Source organism: Pelophylax lessonae, assembly GCF_965119305.1.
Source record: "Pelophylax lessonae genome assembly, chromosome: 6".
NCBI lineage: Eukaryota > Metazoa > Chordata > Amphibia > Anura > Ranidae > Pelophylax > Pelophylax lessonae.
The window spans coordinates 138,067,031-138,085,514 of NC_138773.1; the positions used below are offsets into that span (position 1 = coordinate 138,067,031).

The following is an 18,484-nucleotide window of genomic DNA, read 5'->3' on the forward strand; positions in this document are numbered from 1 at the left end:
TTTGAGCTTGGTCTACACATGTTGCTCTTTTACAAGATGGCCACTGCCCTAGTAGTGCATAGACAATTTTAAGGGACAAGGCCCTAATGAAAAACTGGAATCTTTCTAGATTCATGTACTATATGTACAGTACAGGTAGGTTCACTGCAGTGGCGTGGCTTGTCTTTGATCTTAGTTTTCCAGACTGTCTCCGAGCTCATTTATTAGACAGGGTTTGTACGGTCATAAAATTCCTGGAAAAGTCATGGGATTTTGACATGACACTTTCCAGGCCTGGGGAAGTATTGGAAAATGACTGAATTTTACAAAGTTTTGGAAAAGTCATGGAATTGGGAAAGGCACCACTGCTGTGGAGCAGATGCTTAATAATTTTATTGACAGTGACATAGAGCTGCACGATTAAAAGTAAAAAAAATCGCGATCTCGATTCTCCCCACGAGGATCTTAACATAACCTTGGTTGGATTGTTTACATAGCTGTGAGGGAGCAGAGATCAGCTTTCAAAGAAAAAAAAAAAAAAGAGCCTCCTGCCTTTAACAATAGTCTCCCAGTTCAGTACTATAAATATAATGAATACAATGTATCTTTTCCTTCCGTCTGCCCGGAGGAGGGAAATCTAACCTCTTAAAGACTAAACTTTTTTCTGACACTTGTTGCTTGCAAGTTAAAATAAGTATTTTTGCTAGAAAAGTCCTTAGAACCCCCAAACATTTATATATATTTCTTTTAGCAGAGACCCTATAGAATAAAATGGTGATTTTTGTAATATTTTATGTCACACTGTATTTGCGCAGCAGTCTTTCAAACGCAATTAATACACTTTAATGAATAAAAAAAACTAAAGTTATCCCAATTTTTTTTTTTTATAACGTAAAAGATGATGTTACGCAGAGAATCGTGATCTTAATTCCAAGCAAAAAATTGTGATTCTCATTTCATCCAGAATCGTGCAGCTCTACAGTGACATGACATTTTACATGGTGTAAGCGTCTATCTGCATACGAGCAGGGCTGGTGCTACCTATAGGTAGGCGTATAGCAGTCAGGGGCAGCGCAAGGCTGCTGAACCGCCCCTTCAGTGCTGTGCTCGGTCCCTATCAGCCCAGCGGGGAAGCGGGCAGCTTTACATTGGCTTGTGGAGGAGCAGCGCAGCGCAGAACCACCACTACTACTAGGTTTGAGGGGCCAAGGAGGTGAGAGCCGTAAGGGCATTTTTTTCTTTAATTTCAGCATGCAGGTGGATAAAGCGGGCGCTGCATGTCCTGATCCTGAAGTTATGATCTGGCCGGCCGCGGCAGCCACCATCCTTTCCCTTGCAGAGTGATACTCTGAAGAGTCTGTGCAGGAGTAAGAGGTGGCTGCAGGAGCAGGTGTGGGGATTCCAGCGGCGGGTGCACGTGCATGCATAGTCAGGCAGCAGGACATGGAAGGTACAGTGATTACACATTATAGCCTCAGTACCAACATATACAGCCATATAAAGTACAGCCACATAGTGTTCCTACTGTATATGGCTGTATATATTGATTCTGTGGCTGTACTTTATACTAATACTGTGTCTGTGTTATATTCTGATACTATAGCTGTACTGTATATACTGATTATATGGCTGTGTATTCTGATACTATGGCTGCACTGTATATGCTCATTCTGTGGCTGTACTTTATAATCTGATACCGTGGCTGTAGTGTATATACAGATTCTGTGGTTGCGGTGTATACACTGATTCTGTGGTTGTAGTGTATACACTGATTCTGTGGTTGTAGTGTATACACTGATTCTGTGGTTGTAGTGTATACACTGATTCTGTGGTTGTAGTGTATACACTGATTCTGTGGTTGTAGTGACAGCATATACACTACAGACACAGTATCGGCATATACACTACAGACACAGTATCGGCATATACACTACAGACACAGTATCGGCATATACACTACAGACACAGTATCGGCATATACACGACACAGTATCGGCATCGGCATATAAAGTACAGCCATATAGCACCTACTGTACTATGATCATCATAATGAGATGCTTCTGCTTAGACCTTGTTTATGCTTGTATTTAAAAATGTGCAGCTGAGCTGATTTTTTTTTTACCCCCCCCCCCCCCCCCCCCCCCCAACAACTCTCCCCTTGGGTCCTTTCACACAACCTTTCCAACCAGGGTCGTCTTGTCTCTTTTTCAGGCAGGCCTGATTATGAGGTCCATGCAGGTCTATGGGCATGCTGATGTAAATAGACTTGTGTCTGTTTACACCTACACCCTTTTCATTCATTCAGGTCCAGAAACAAAGGGAAAAGGACTTCATGTAGGGTTACCACCTCATCCCTTTAAACCAGGACACATATTAATTACACAGGTTCTGTGGCTGATTAAGGTGGTAATTAAGCTCACTTGGTACCTTAGGTGCATTATATTAGCCTCAGAACCTGTGTAATGATTTTGTCCTGGATTGAAGAGATGGGGTGGCAACCCTAACTGCATGCTTTCCTATTTTTCTGAATCTAAACATTACAGAACAGAGGTAGCCTGATGTAAGCAGACATCCAGCTGCCCATAGAGGCATTACAGGTTTGCCCCTGTCCACTGTGCTAACATACACATGGACATAAACTGAACAGGTATGGATGTAAAAAAGCTGACCTCCGTCCATTACCATTCAGCTGTGATTCAGCAGGGGATCTGCCCACAAATCCCTTGCTGAATGGTGTGGACAAAGCCTGATGATCGTCAACTTGAGCCCCTCGAGCCCGAGTGTGTAGGAGAAATAAGGTTTTGCCTAGGGTGGCAAAAATCCTTGCACCAGCCCTGCATAGGAGGTAGGCGTCCTTTCCGGGTCCGCGTTTTTTTTCCTGAGACTGGCCAGCAGCAGCCGAGAGATGACTCTAGAGAACCAATCAGGGGACTCGCTTGTGAAGCGCATAGTCACTGGAGGGCCGCATGAACGTGATGGGGCGGGGGGGGGGGGGGGCGGTAACCGGTTTCAGAGCATGCGTGGCTTATTTAACATGTATACATAGACATTTCATGAAACATTAGGTCATAAATATTTACGTGAAGTCATGGAAAAGTCATGGAATTTTATTGGTAAAAATGTGTATGAACCCTGATTAGAATCTGACCGAATTTAACAGAATGCTTCCCGTCACCCCAGCAAGAACATGGACCAAAAAAAAACCCCAAACCTTTTTTATTGCATCTTAATTCTCTAGATGTGGAGGGTTCTTCTGTTTTGATTTTTCAGGCTATTTCTCCATCATACTTTTGAGTTACACAGCTTGGTAATTAAAGTGGTATTCTAGACTAAACCTATCTAAACCTAAATCTGCTCCCATCCCCTTTCTAACTCCTATACTAATTACACTGTAGCAGAAAGATGTCTAAATGTATCTATTCACAGGGCGGTTCAGTTACGTAATCTCCTTAGCAGGGGCTTTACGGAAGAGAACAGCATCAAACAGCTTAAAGAGGTTGTAAACTCAAATTTTTTTTTTTTTTCACCCTGCAAGAGAAAGACATAATGAGCTAGTATGCATCGCATACTAGCTCATTATGCAATACTTACCTTAGAACGAGCCCCCGCCGTGCCGCTCACTCACCTCTGACGGGCGACATGTCCAGTTGCCCGTCTTCCGGGATCGCGGCATCCGGCCATCTGATTGGCCAGAGCCGCGGTGACGTCACTCCCGCACACGCGCGAGAGCCGACAGTCACGGCACGGGACTCTGAAGGAACGGCATGAGCAGCCGTTCCTTCAGAGCGCATGCGCCAGTGACGTCACTGGCTGCATGTAAGGTAAATATCTCCTAAACGGTGCAAGTTTAGGAGATATTTACAGTACCTATAGGTAAGTCTTATCATAGGCTTACCTATAGGTACAAGTTGTAGAGGAGGGTTTACTTCCTCTTTAAATGCCTGGGCAGTGACATCACTTATAGACTTAAAGGAGTTCCGGGCACAAAAACAAGATTTTTTTTTGTGCCCCTCCGCTAGGTATGCATCACCTGAAAAGGAATTGGATAGTTATTTTTTTTTTTTGTTTACTTACCTTGCAATTGAAGATCGAAGATACTCACCTCAGAGTACTTCCTCCCTCGGAGCCGCGGCTCACCCCGTCACTTCCTGCCTCGCTACGATTCCTGGGAGCTGAACGTCACAGCTCCCAGGAATCAATGCGACGGCACCGGCCCCGCTCGTCATTTCCGGGCGACGCCGCATTCCCCTGCAAAACAGCTTCTGGGCATGCCCAGAAGCTGTGGAGGAATGCGGCGTCGCGCCGGAAGTGACGAGAGGGGCCGGTGCGGCACATTCTGGGACAAGAAGACGCGGAAGAAGACACAGAAGAGGACCGCGCCGGCTTCAGCTGCCCACAAGAGAGATGGAAACGCTGTGGAAGAAATTTTATAAGTAAGTATTTCTTCTAAAAGGTTAAGTGCGAACCGGGACAGATCAGAGGCTAGCCATTGTGGAATGTGCTAGCCCTGACTGTCCCGGGGGTATGTTTATTGAAAAATGACATCTGTGCCCGGAACTCCGCTTTAATATGGGGAATTGGTTATCCGCTGTCCCTTCCCTGAAGCCTGCCCTGGGAGCCGATCACGTGACTGTACTGGAGCTTCATGAGAATAAGAAGTATACACATCTTTCCTCTACAGCCTGGATTGGCAATCTGTGGATTGCAATCGGCCTGTCAATTGCGGCCAGGTGACGGGTAGATCGCATTTCTGCATTGCTGACCCTGGGCTAAACTGCTCCTCCTCACTGGGGTACAGTCAGTATGAGAGCTAGACAGAGCAGTGTGAGAAGTCTGGAGGGCTGGTCCGAGCAGGGGGAGGAGACTTGCTCTCACACTGAGCTGCCTCTCTCACTGAAGCAGCATGTGTGGGCTCAGTGGTGCTGCTTCAACTGCCTAAGTTTCTTTGTCGTTGTGTGTGACCGATCCAGGCTTGGATATATATAGACCCAAGGTTTGTTAAGGAAATTCTGTACTGCCTTAAAACTCTACCTTACTCCATAAGAGCTCAGTAGTTTTTGCTAGTGTCCAATCATGGACCTATTCTCAATTACAGAGAAATAATTTTTCTCTTTCACTCATTGATGTCCACAGCTCTCCATTATTCACAACCACAGGTTTATATTGCCTCCTACCGGAGTAGGACACTAGGCAGAAAAAATACTTGGCTATGCCTTTGAGCAGTCCTAGGTGGTAGGTATACATCCCCCTCTCTGCTATAGGCCTTTATTTCTCTTATGTCCTCCGACAGTCGCCGCCGCCTCTAAGTCATCACTGTTGGGTATTGACTTCCGCTCCGCAGGAGTAGTTAATCATATAGACTTAGTCAAAAGACAAAAGGCATTAACATATACACACCTATGGGGGCTGTCCCATCTGGTCAATACCCCCCTGCATGACCACTCCCAACTCAGTTTTAATCTGCCTAGCGTCAGGAGTAGTCAGGCTTCCCTGTGCTGGGGCTTCAGTCTCAGCCTTCCTAATCTTTTATTTGATTTTCTTTTGAAAATGTCAGTTTTTTTCTTACTTTACTAGCTGTTTATTTGTCAGCTTCTAGTGTTAATCGTTTCTTCGGATGAAGATGGATCATGCGGTGCTGGGATTAGTACTGACCGCCCTGGTTCTCCAGGGCAGAAGGGTCAGATGGACCCCTAGCCCGCCATCGAGCGTTCAGCTATGGTTCGCCCTGGCATTACGAATGACCCATCCCTGCTCGCTGCAGGGATGCAGCCGTGAGGTGGCTACCTCACAGGACATCTGCGATGCTGCAGTGTCATGTCCCTTGCTCACGGCACTCCCTGTCAGATGAGGACAGCGGTTTTCCGTTCAGAGAGGCATCCCACGCCATCAGGTACAGGTAAGTACTTCTGTGTGGGGCCTCTGTCTGGCGTGGCAGTCTGTGTTGCTGTGTGTTCCCCATGTCTGTGCCTGTGTGGCTCCCTGATGCGGTCCCTGTGGGGAACGCTTGTGCAGATACTGTATGTTTTCTGGGGGTCTCCTTCCTTGTCACTTCGGTGCATTGTTGGGGGTACAGACGTTTTTGTGTGGCGACCGCAGCGGCATGAATTCGCGCGGTCCGCCATCTTTGATATGGGCAGGCATGTTTAGCTTCTCTGTGGGCGATACTGCATGCTGTTTTGGCGCCATCCGCCGCCATTTTGTGGGAGGTGGACGATCGGTCCGACCGCATGTTCGGCGGCCATTTTGGCATAGCCTCCAATGCACTCCTATGGGGCAGCCATTTTCCCTAAGTCTGGCAGTCTATAGTTCAGCCTACTTTCAGCAGCACTTCCTTTCCATCTGCAGCAGGATATCGGTAGCAACACTGCGGGCTCTGCAGGTTATCGCTCTCAATTTTCCTATGTATTATCGCTTCTGGCTCAGTTTTTTCTTCTCATTTAGGGGTCTTTGTCACTGTAGCTGTAGCGGTGGGCTGCGCATTCCGCAGCGATTTTAAAAGGGGCAGTACACATTTTATTGCACTTTGTTTCTGTAGCCTTGAGCAATGGATTCTCAGGATAGCAAATTCCCCCCAGCTCTGGTGGGGGTCCCCAGTTCTCCTGTGGCCCCGCTGCGACCCGATTTGGCTGCTGTGGTGGCGACTTTGGTGTCTAATATGGAAATGCTGATGTCTGAACGTGCTGCAAAGAGGCCCAGATTGTCTCTCCTCTGATTCAGATGGGGATATGGCTGCTGCTGCGAGCGTGCCCTTTTCAGGGTCCCGCTCATCCTTGGACCCCCCGGGGTCTGAGGGGGAGGCTGAGGTGGAGGGGGTTGATACCTCCTCCCCAGGGTTGCCTGAAGAACGTGCGACCATGGATGAGTTAATTGTTTCTGTTAAGGATACCTTACATTTGGAGGATGAGCCCTGTCCTCCGGGCGTTGTGTCCTCATTTGGGACGCACAGGACCCGCAAGTCGGCGCAGGTTTTTCCTTGCCCAGCTGAATTTCATTACACTGTTAATGAAATGTAGCGCACGTTAAAACGTCCATTCCTGGTACCTAGTCGGTTCAAATTGCTTTATCCTTTTGCGCCGGCTACGGAATCATGATGGTGTGTGCCCCCAAAGGTAGATCACACTGTGGCCGTGTTAAACAAGGCTACCTTGGTTCCTACTGAGGATACCCTGGTTTTCCGGGATCCCACGGACTGGCGGTTGGTCTCTAGCCCGCCATTCCTACACGGTGGCGGGTTCGTTGCTCAAACCCGTTTTCGCGTCCGTTCTGGTGGCGCACGCGGTTGCTGATTGGACTAAGATTTTTAGGAGCAATCTCGTGTCTGATGGTGTTCCGCCTGCCCGGCTGGAAATGGTGGATCAGATCAACCAAGGAGTCATGTATTTGTGTGATGCGGCCTTGAATGAGGCCCCCTTAGTGGCTTGCCTCTCTAGTGTCGCGGTGCTTAACCGGCGACGGATATGGCTGAAGAGCTGGTCGGCCGACCAGTCCTCACGGAAAACAGTTGCTGATTTTCCCTATGCTGGCTCGCCTTTTTGGCGAGGCGTTGGATACCCTGGTGAAAGGTGTCACGGGGGGCAAGAGCACTATGCTGCCCCAGAACTCGAAGAACAAGTCTTTTCGAGGCAAGCGGTGTTCTGCGCCTAGATCCACTCGGGGGTCCTTTCGTGCCTTTCGGAACCAATACAAGGGCAAGCCCTTCAATGCCCAGGGCAACCAGAAGAAGCCCTGGGCGGGTAAGCAGAAGTCGGGCAATGCCGGCTCGGCGGGTCAGTCCGCCTCTGCCTGAAGGGGCGCCCTCACCCGTTCAGGGGTGGGGGGACGTTTGCGCGGTTTCCTCCAACCTTGGCTGCTCCGGATATCGGACAGGTGGGTTCAGGAAATCATTTGATCGGGGTACAAGATCGAATTCCTTTCCAGGCCGAAGGACAGATTTTTTCCCTCAAATCTTCACTTGCCTCCGGGGCGTCTGCAGGACCTGCAACAGGCGGTACAGGACCTTCTTGCTCAGGGGGTGATTGTCCCGGTGCCTCATCGGGACAGGTTTCGGGGGTTTTATTCAAATCTGTTCACTGTGCCCAGAAAGGAGGGCAAAGTGCATCCTATTCTGGACCTAAAATCGCTGCGCGCGTGTTCGGAATTTTCGTATGGAGTCTCTCCGTTCGGTGGTGGCCTCTCTGAGCCCAGGGGAATTCCTGGCTTAGATAGATCTGAAGGATGCGTATCTGCACATCCCCATTTTCGAAGGTCATCAGCGGTACCTTCGGTTTGCTGTCGCAGAGGACCATTACCAGTTTGTGGCGTTACCTTTCTGTCTCGCTTCGGCACCCAGGGTTTTTACCAAGGTGCTGGCGCCGGGTCTGGGCCTACTTAGGGCACAGGGCATTGCGGTCTTGGGCTATCTGGACGATCTCCTTCTGAGGGTACGGGCCAGCCAGGACCTGGTGCGCGATCTGTCCACCACGGGTACAGACGCTTCAGGAGTTCTGAACGTTGATGGTCCATCCGAAGTCAACGTTGTCTCCATTGGTTCGTCTTCCATATCTGGGAATGATTCTGGACTCTGCTCAGGCAAAGGTGTTCTTGCCGGAGGACAAACTCCGGACCTTGCAGGACGAGATCCGGTCCCTCAGGGACAACCCGTCCTCGTCACTCAGGACCTGTATGAGGTCTCTGGGGTTGATGGTGTCAGCCTTCGAGGCGATACCCTTTGCTCAGTTTCACACGCGGGCTCTCCAGGCGGAGATCCTGGCCAGGTGGGACAGACTGCCTCAGTCCCTGGATCGGAGTGTCTCCTTGAGGAGTAAGACCAGATTGGCTCTTCTGTGGTGGCTCCAGTCCCCGTCGGTGGCGGAAGGCAAGTCCTTCCGTCCGTTGGTGTGGACGGTGATTACCACGGATGCCAGCCTGTCGGGCTGGGGTGGAGTCCTGGGCAACCTGTCAGCCCAGGGCACTTGGGCGGAGGAGGAGTCCTTTCTCCCGATAAATGTGCTGGAATTGCGAGCGATAAAACTGTCTCTTCCAATGGTCGGACCGTCTTCAGGGCCTTCCTGTCCGAGTACAGACGGACAATGCTACCGCGGTGGCTGACATCAACCACCAAGGGGGCACCAGGAGTGCTCGTGCGGCCCGGGAGGTGACCGACATTCTGTTGTGGGCTGAGACTCATGTCCCGGCGATCTCAGCAGTTCACATTCCGGGTGTGGAGAATTGGCAGGCCAACTATCTGAGCTGCCAGACCCTGGACCAGGGGGAATGGTCCCTGCACCCGGAGGTATTCCAAAGGCTGTGTGCGAGGTGGGGATCCCCGGACGTGGATCTGTTCGCATCTCGGCTAAACCAAAAGGTGGAAAGGTTTGCAAGAACGCGCGATCCGCTGGCAGTCGCCTCGGATGAGTTAGTGGCCCCTTGGCATCAGTATCGTCTGATGTATGCCTTTCCTCCGATTCAGTTGCTGTCCAGGTTCCTCCGCAGGCAAGCCTCGAACCGCACCTGGTGATTCTGGTGGCTCCGGACTGGCCACGCCGGTCCTGGTACACCGACATTGTTCATCTGGCAGTGGAGCCTCTGTGGCGGCTGCCCATGCGGGAAGAACTCCTGTCTCAGGGTTCGATCTTCCATCCTGCTTTACAGTCGCTGGCTATAACGGCCTGGCTGTTGAGACCCAGATCCTGAGGGACAAGGGTCTCTCCTCTGAGGTCATACCTACTCTTGTCAAGGCTAGGAAGACCTCCTCTGGAAAGATCTATTACCGTACCTGGAAGGCTTACTTCGCCTGGTGCGAGTCCAGGGGGTTCTCCCCTCGTTCGTACTCGGTGTCGAGAGTGTTGGCTTTTCTCCAGGCGGGACTGGACCAGTGCCTGGCGCTGGCCACGATCAAGGGCCAGGTGTCTGCCCTGGCTATTCTTTTCCAACGCCCTGTGGCGTCTCATTCTCTGGTTCGCACCTTCATTCAAGGTGTGCGACCCTTGGCTCCTCCCAGGAAGGAGCCCTTACCTCCGTGGGACTTGAACTTGGTTCTGTCCGTGTTACAACGTGCTCCCTTTGAAAACATTCGGGACATCTCGTTGCCTCTGCTGTCTAAGAAGGTTGCCTTTTTGGTGGCGATCACTTCGGCTCGCAGAGTGTCGGAACTGGCAGCGTTATCTTGCCGTTCTCCGTACTTAGTGATTCACCGGGACAAGGTGGTTTTGCGTCCGCAGCCCTCCTTTCTTCCTAAGGTGGTCTCTGAGTTCCACATTAATGTGGACATTGTCCTGCCTTCGCTTTGTACAAGCCTAAGCATCCTAAGGAGGTTGCTCTGCACTCCTTGGATGTTGTCAGCGCGATCAGGGTTTACCTGTCTACGGAATCTCTTCGTAAAACGGATTCCCTCTTTGTCCTTCCTGAGGGACCTCGGAAGGGCATGGCTGTATCCGCAGCAACTATTGCCAAATGGATCAGACAGACCATTGAACAGGCTTACGCCTTGAAGGAACGGGTTCCACACTTCCCTGTTAAGGCGCACTCTACCAGATCTGTGAGTGCGTTCTGGGCCTATTGGCATAGGGCCTCGTTGGCCCAGGTGTGCAAGGCTGCGACTTGGTCGTCGGTGCACACTTTCTCAAAATTCTACAAGATAGACGTTCTGGCATCAGCTGATGCCTCATTTGGCCGCAAGGTTCTCAGTGCGGCTGTGCCATGATGGACCCTTGTGTTTTTTTTCTGGGTCCCTGGCTGTTGGCATTTGCTTTCCTGGGCTGTTGCTCCTGTTGAACATTGTTTTTTCTGTTGCCCAGTTGGTTCTTTTACGGTGCATGTAAGATTCCTTTCTCTGATGTGGGTACTGCGTTGCCTTTTTTCTATGGTTGCGTCTCTCACCCCTCATGTCTATACTGCTTTGGGACATCCCAACAGTGATGACTTAGAGGCGGTGGCGACTGTCGGAGGACGTAAGAGAAAACTGAATTTTTGTAAAATCTTACCTGTAAAATTCCTTTCTCTGAGTCCTCCGACAGTCGCCGCCCCCGCCCCTCTTTGGGGTTCTTTTTACCTACTGCTATGCTACCAAACTGAGTTGGGAGTGGTCATGCAGGGGGGTATTGACCAGATGGGACAGCCCCCATGGGTGTGTATATGCTAATGCCTTTTGTCTTTTCACTAAGTCTATATGCCTAGCTACTCCTGCGGAGCGGAAGTCAATACCCAACAGTGATGACTTGGAGGCGGCGGTGACTGTCGGAGGACTCAGGAATTTTACAGGTAAGATTTTACAAAAATTCCGTTTTTTTTTTTTTTTCTTCTGCCTAGTCAGGAGTAAGGACCTAGTTACCTGCTGGAATCTCTGGTCCTGGCAATTTTTTTCCTTTTTTTTTTTTTTCCTGCGACATCTACAATCAACTGCCGGACTGGGCGATAGGCTTAGATATCTAGATCTAGTGGTTGCCCCAGTCTGCGTGCAGACAACAGCTCTGCACTAAGTCGGCCCCTACATAGCCCCACTATACGGAAGCTGGCCTGCAAGTTCAATGCCTCGTGAGGTCCCATACCACCGGGTCTTGGCCTGAGTCACAGCGTTCCTCCTGGCTGACAGACGACCTCCCCCCCTCCCATTTAGATGGCGAGTAGGTTCTGTCTGGAGCAGTGCCTGCTTACTTCCTGGTTTGGGGAGTAGCTATCCCCCCTCCCCCTGGAGGGTTTGAGGTGAACGCGGGCCCTTCCCTGGGACGGTCAGACCTGTGGGTTCCCCTCCTTCTCAGATACCCCCTTGGTTGTTGGTGGACCTGTGGGTCATCTGGTAATCCCCTGTGCTGCTGGCGGCTAGGCTTCTTGGCTGAGGGTGTTCGCTGGCTGCTACTGGAGTTCTGTGCCCAGTGCCCCCTCTCCTTGCTGGTTAATGCCAGGGTTCCAGGGATCCCTCCTGGGTCCCGTGGAGCCGCATGCGGTGGCTACTTTGCTGTAGCCCATTTGTTTAAATTGCCAGCAGCCATGTTTGTGTAACTCGGCGGCCATTTTTTCGTTGGTCCCGTGTGCTGATAGAGCTGCGGCCATGATGGGAGCCTCTGGGCAACGATTTTGGGTGTGGGAACTTCTCCCTTTCCCCTGGTGTTTTCTTCCCCTTGAACGCATACGTGGAGCAGTGCTACCCTGGGTGCAGACTGGTGCTACTCTGGTGGGGTCCCTCCCATCTCTCTGCTGCAGGTTGTGGGGTCCTCTGCTTGCTGGTTATCTGGTGGTGCTACCGGCGTGGTAACCATAGCAGTGTTGCACTCTTTTGTGGGTGTACCCCTCTTTACCTATGACGTCTCAAGAGCATGTTTCCCCACATGATCCCCTCTGAGGATGCAGGTCCTTCTGGGTCCCAGCCCTCCATTGATGCACTGACGGCGGTGCTGGAGACCTTTTTTGCTCTTCTCCGGCAGGCTACCAAGATCAAGGAGTCTCGTTGCAAATGTGGCCTCTTCTTCTCGGTTCACAAGCGGCCCTTTCGTTCCTCTGGATCTCAGGACAAGGGTTCGTCAAAACCATTGTGAACCCCCTCAGGAGGTTCAAAGTGGCCGTGACCTGGAAAGCCGAAGGCAGGTCCCTCCAGACCCGCAGACAAGCCCCTCTTCTGCCTGAAGGGGCGCCCTCACCCATATGTGGGGGCGTCTTCGCTTCTTTCCGGACCCGTGGACCTCCTTAATTCAAGACAGGTGGGTCCTTGAGCTAATTTGTTCCGGTTACAAGATCGAGTTTTGGTCTTGGCTTCCGTCAAGGTTCTTTCCTTGTACTCTGTGGCGGGTGGCTGGCTGGCACCCTGAGGCGGGTGGCTGGCTGGCACCCTGAGGCGGGTGGCTGGCTGGCACCCTGAGGCGGGTGGCTGGCTGGCACCCTGAGGCGGGTGGCTGGCTGGCACCCTGAGGCGGGTGGCTGGCTGGCACCCTGAGGCGGGTGGCTGGCTGGCACCCTGAGGCGGGTGGCTGGCTGGCACCCTGAGGCGGGTGGCTGGCTCCCTGTGGCGGCTGGCTGGCACAAGGGTTGTGGGTGGCTGGCACCCTGTGGTGGCTGGCACAGGGGCTGTGAGTGGCTGGTTGGTACAGGTCCTGTGGGTGGCTGGCTGGTACAGGGCCTGTGGATGTGGGTGGCTAGCTGGCAGGCTGCTGTGGGTGGGTGTACGGCTGTAATACACTCCCGCGAGACTAGTCCCGACTCCAGACGAGACTGTCCAAGGCGAGGAAGGCGGCCTAAGAAGGCAGAATGATGTCACAAAAATATATCAGCAATATCTGCCAGTTCCGGGGCCGATACCGATATATCGGGGAAAGTACATATCGGCCCCCGATATATTGACCTTGCCGATGATCAGACTATCCCTAGTTCCCACCCCTCATGATTTTTACTGCTTTGGGACATCCCTATGAGTCTATGATTCAGCAGAGCTGTGGCTGTCGATGAACGATAGAGAAAATTGGATTTTTGTAAGAACGTACCGTAAAATCCTTTTCTCTGAAGTTCGACAGATGCAGCACCCACCCCTCTACTTTTGAGTTATAGGTTTTTTTTTTTTTTCTTTTCTGACACTGCTTGCAACTCAACTGTTTGAGAATAGCAGAGCCTGAGAGGTTAAGCCTCCGCTTGGTGTCTATCCCTAGGAGGAGCATAACCCTATGAGTCTGATTAAGCAGAGCTGCGTCAGTTGATTAACTTCAGAGAAAAGGATTTTATGGTAAGTTCTGGCGGTCCCCTGTTTTTCCCCTTGTATTGGACAGGTGTCACCACGTATGCCAGTCTGTTAGGGTGAGGAGGTGTCTTGGTACTGAGCTCCGCTCAGAGTTGTTGGACTCTGGAAGAGTTCAGACTCCCCATCAATGTCTTGGAACTTTGAGCGATCCGGCTGTGCCCAGATCAGTGGACTGAGTGTTGTCTAGGGGCTGTCGGACAATGCCACGGTGGTGGCCTATGTCAATCACCAGGGGGGAACAAAGTGTATGCCGGCAGCCCTGGAAGTAGCTGGCATCCCCCGGATGGCAGAACGCTCTTTCAGCCCTCTCCGCCATACACATTGCAGGACTGGGAAAACTGGCAGGCAATCTTAGTCGGCAGGCTTTGGACCAAGGGGAGTGGTCCCTTCACCCAGACGTGTTCAGATGTCTTCGAGGGGGCACCCCCGAGGTGAATCTTTTGGCCTCCCGGCTCAATACAAAGGTACTAAGGTTTGTGACAAGGTCATGGGATCCTCTGATGCACGCTACAGACGTTCTGGTGGCCCCATGGGGCCAGTATTGTCCAATTTGCAAATGGAAAGAAATGAACTCTGCGCTAAGGATATCTAAAGGAATATATAGGCTGCAGCCTACCCTGAACTACAGTCCAAAGACTGTATAAAGGTGAGACAAAAAATTGGGGTAATTGGCGCTGCCTAAGGTAAAGGACTAAGGTGTCAACAGTGATGGATAAAATTAATATATAAATAAACCGTAGTGTATATATAGGAATGGTCAATATGTTAACCCTGCAAGAAATGAATATATAGAATCAACTTATGAAATATAAATAGTAAAACACAGTGGCTGGTGTGTAACAATATCCCAGTGGTAAAGTGCAATCAAGGTGATAACGTGTATACAAGGATAAAAATGATCAAACCATGAAATAAGATGAAATAAATATAGTGCACCAAAAATTGGTAAAATGCAAAGGTAAAATAGATAAAACAGTATAGTGACAGTGACAAGCAAAAGTGCAATGAAGTTCACTAAAAATATAAAAGGTTCCTAGGCGCTTAGAGAAATTAAAGTGACAATAAAAAAATAGAGTGCAATAAAGTGCACAATAGTGAATAATACATATAATGGGGTGACTGGCTGAGAAAAGTCCTTGTAGCCAATAATACAGTGGTGGTGTGTAGATAACCGGATTAGTCCATAACCAAATGGATATACAGGTGACTTTGTGGATAAATCTTAGGGTGACCCCGTGGTGGGTAACTGGTGAGGTGCTGGGTAACCCCTAAGGTAAATGTCCTACTAACCAGATATACCCACCCCACACAGGGTTATAGAGCGGGTATTAGGTGCAAGCGAAAGTCGCTCCGTGGGCTCCTATCTCCCTTCTGTGATGGGGGGATGTCGGGGGTCGTCCCTGTGGGTCCGTGGTATGTAGGTGTCCCAGAAGGAGTTCAGGATCCTATGGTCCCCTACATACTATCGTTTGGCCGGAGTCAACCCACGGACCATTGGATAGATTACCACTCCCAAAGTAGAGGACCATAGGATCCTGAACTCCTCCTGGGACACCTACATACCACGGACCCCCACGGACGACCCCCGACATCCCCCCATCACAGAAGGGAGATGGGAGCCCACAGAGCGACTTTAGCTTGCACGTAATACCCGCTCTATACCCCTGTGTGGGGTGGGTATATCTGGTTAGTAGGACATTTACCTTAGGGGTTACCCAGCACCTCACCAGTTACCCACCATGGGGTCACCCTAAGATTTATCCACAAAGTCACCTGTATATCCATTTGGTTATGGACTATTCCGGTTATCTACACACCACCACTGTATTATTGGCTACAAGGACTTTTCTCAGCCAGTCACCCCATTATATGTATTACAGTATTCACTTTTGTGCACTTTATTGCACTCTATTTTTTCTATTGTCACTTTAATTTCTCTAAGCGCCTAGACACCTTTTATATTTTTAGTGCACTTCATTGTACTTTTGCTTGTCACTGTCACTATACTTTGTTTTATCTATTTTACCAATTTTTGGTGCACTATATTTCATCTTATTTCATTGTTTGATCATTTTTATCCTTTATATACACGTTATCACCTTGATTGCACTTTACCACTGGGATATTTTTACACACCAGGCACTGTGTTTTTTACTATTTATATTTCATATGTTGATTCTATGTATTCATTTATTATTATTTGTTGTCTAATTTGCGCCTTTCCTCCTCTCAAGCTTCTGCCGCGGATTTTGTGCAGGATCAAGGCCAGAGGGATTCCAGTCATTCTAGTGGCCCTGGACTGGCCGTTTGGTACGCCAACCTAGTGTGATTGCTAAAGTCCCTTGGAGACTGCCTCTCAGGGAGGACTCACTGTCCCAAGGGCCGATCTCCCATCCTGCTTTACAGTCACTGGCTTTGATGGCCTGGCTGTTGAAAGCCAGGTGCTCAGTCACTGGCTTTGATGGCCTGGCTGTTGAAAGCCAGGTGCTGAAGCATAGAGGTTTTCCTGGGTCGGTGGTTCCTAAACTACTAAAGGCTCGGAATATCTACCATCATACGTGGATAGCATACATTTCGTGGTGTGAGTCGATTGGTGTTCACACGCATTCTTTTTCAGTGGCTCGGATTTTGACCTTCCTTCAGCGAGGTGTCAAGCTAAAATTAGCCTTTAGTACCACCAAGGGCCAAATGTTGGCCTTGGCGGTCCTTCAGCGACCCCTGGCCATGCATTCCCTGGGGCATACTTTTATTCAAGGGGTTCTAAATCTGACCAGTGCAGTCTCCTCTACCGCCCTAGGATCTGAACTTGGTGCTTTCAGTTCTCCAGAAGCCTCCCTTTAAAAATATTTGTGAGATTCCCCTGTTTACGCTGTCCTAGAAGATGGCCATTTTAGTGGCTATCACCTCTGCTTGCAGAGTGATGGAGCTGGTGGGCCTTATCTTGTCGTACCCACTGCTTGGTGATCCTCAAAGATGAGGTGGTTCGCCCATGTTGGTCGTTCCTTCCTAAAGTAGTCTCATTTCCATTTGAATGAAGACCTTGTGTTGCCTTCCCTGTGTCTCAGGTCAAAACATCCTAAGGATTTTGATTTGCATGCCCTGGACGTGATTCGGTGTATTTGGCAGCCAAGGAGTCTCTTCAATCATTCTTCAGAATCACTGTTTGTGATCATGGACGGGGCAAGATAAGGACTGTCCGCTTCTTTTGCAACTATTTCCAGATGGATCTGACAGATGACGTTTCAGGCCTATTCTATCAAGGGTCAGGTTCCTGCTTTCCCTGTAACGACGCACTGTTCTTTGGCGCTTAGTGATTCTTGGGCCTTCAGTCATCAGGAGTCAGTGGCGCAGGTTTGGAAGGCTGCCACTTGGTCGTCGGTGAACACATTCTCAAAATTCTACAAAGCTGATGTTTTGGCATTTGCGGATGCTTCTTTTGGCCACCGAGTTTTTCAGTCTGATGTTTAGAGGATCTGTTCACTGTTTGGGGTTGTATTGTTCAGGTTGGGCTCCAGTTTTTTTTGTTGAGCTCCTGGTTGGCTGTTGTGTTTAGCCTTGAGTTTTTTTGTTTCACCCTTCCTGTTTGGCACTGCTTGGGGACGTCCCTGTGCTTCTGAATAATGAAAAGCAGTGTCTGTCAATGAATGGAAGAGAAAATGGGATTTTTATACTTACCGTAAAATCCATTTCTCTGAGTTCATTGATGGACACAGCACCCACCCCTCTATGGAGTTTTTATACTTCGGACCCTACTTGTTCCTTAACTGAAGGCCTATAGCAGAGAGGGGGATGTATACCACCTAGGACTTCCTTTAGGCGTAGCAAAGTCTTTTTTCTGCCTAGTGGTCTTACTCCTGTAGGGGGCAATATATCCCTGTAAATGTGAATAATGAAGAGCTGTGTCCTTCAATGAACTCGGAGAAATGGTTTTTACAGTAAGTACAAAATCCTATTTCACTTGTTTAATATTTTACTTTACCTTATCTTGGTATTCTGGCAGTTAATTCCTAACTTCTATTTTTATTTTAGGTAATTTCTGCACGAAAAGGAGAATTTGAGACAGGCTTTGAAAAAGGAGGACAGACAAGAGAGCATGCTATGTTGGCAAAAACAGCTGGTGTAAAACATTTAATAGTTCTTATTAACAAAATGGATGATCCAACGGTGAACTGGAGCATCGACAGGTATCCATTAAACTGCATGATGTACAATATTTTATTGCAAACTGTCAGTAGAAACGGTACAATAAACTGCTCCCGGCATAGAAGGCATTAATTATGCAATGCTACCATTGTCTGTGCAATCTTTATTATTGAGGAGAAACCAGTAGCTGATGATCCTGTGGTGGATAGCTAGCGTTAGAGGAGCTCCAAACTCCCAAAAAATTACGCTTCAAAAACTGTAATTGCTGACTTTAAATATAAGGACATTTACTTCTCCAGCGATGTTGGCACCTGAGTTGATTCTTTACTCGGCTTTGGGTGTAGGTAACGGCGTTGTAAGTAGCCAAAACCGGAAGTGAAGCCTTCCGGCTTCACAGCCGGTTTCCTATTGCGCATGCTCGAGTCGCACTGCGCTTTCTGAATGGTACCACAGTCTTCTAGGACCTGTGTGTGTCCCAGAAGGCTGTGGGGTGAGGGGGGAACGAGGAGGTAGGGCTGAACATGGTTGTAGTTCGCCACGGCGATCTGAGCCGAAAGTGGGAGCGGGTACCTGTCAAAACTAGTGTGAAACCCTCTCGGCCTGGCCAATGAAACTGACTGATGATTGACACACAGAAGATATCAGACTGAATGTCAGCTACCA

The 18,484-nt window shown here is 49.6% G+C and overlaps 1 protein-coding gene across 2 annotated transcripts in view; it reads left to right on the top strand.

Moving 5' to 3' along the window:
- GSPT1 (G1 to S phase transition 1) overlaps window positions 1-18,484 on the top strand; it is a 673,262-nt gene that overhangs the window by 360,730 nt on the left and 294,048 nt on the right. For both annotated transcript variants that reach the window (XM_082261298.1, XM_082261299.1), the window contains one exon: window positions 17,708-17,862. In XM_082261298.1, the coding sequence (XP_082117424.1) occupies window positions 17,708-17,862 (155 nt within the window). The remainder of the gene's footprint in view (window positions 1-17,707; window positions 17,863-18,484) is intronic.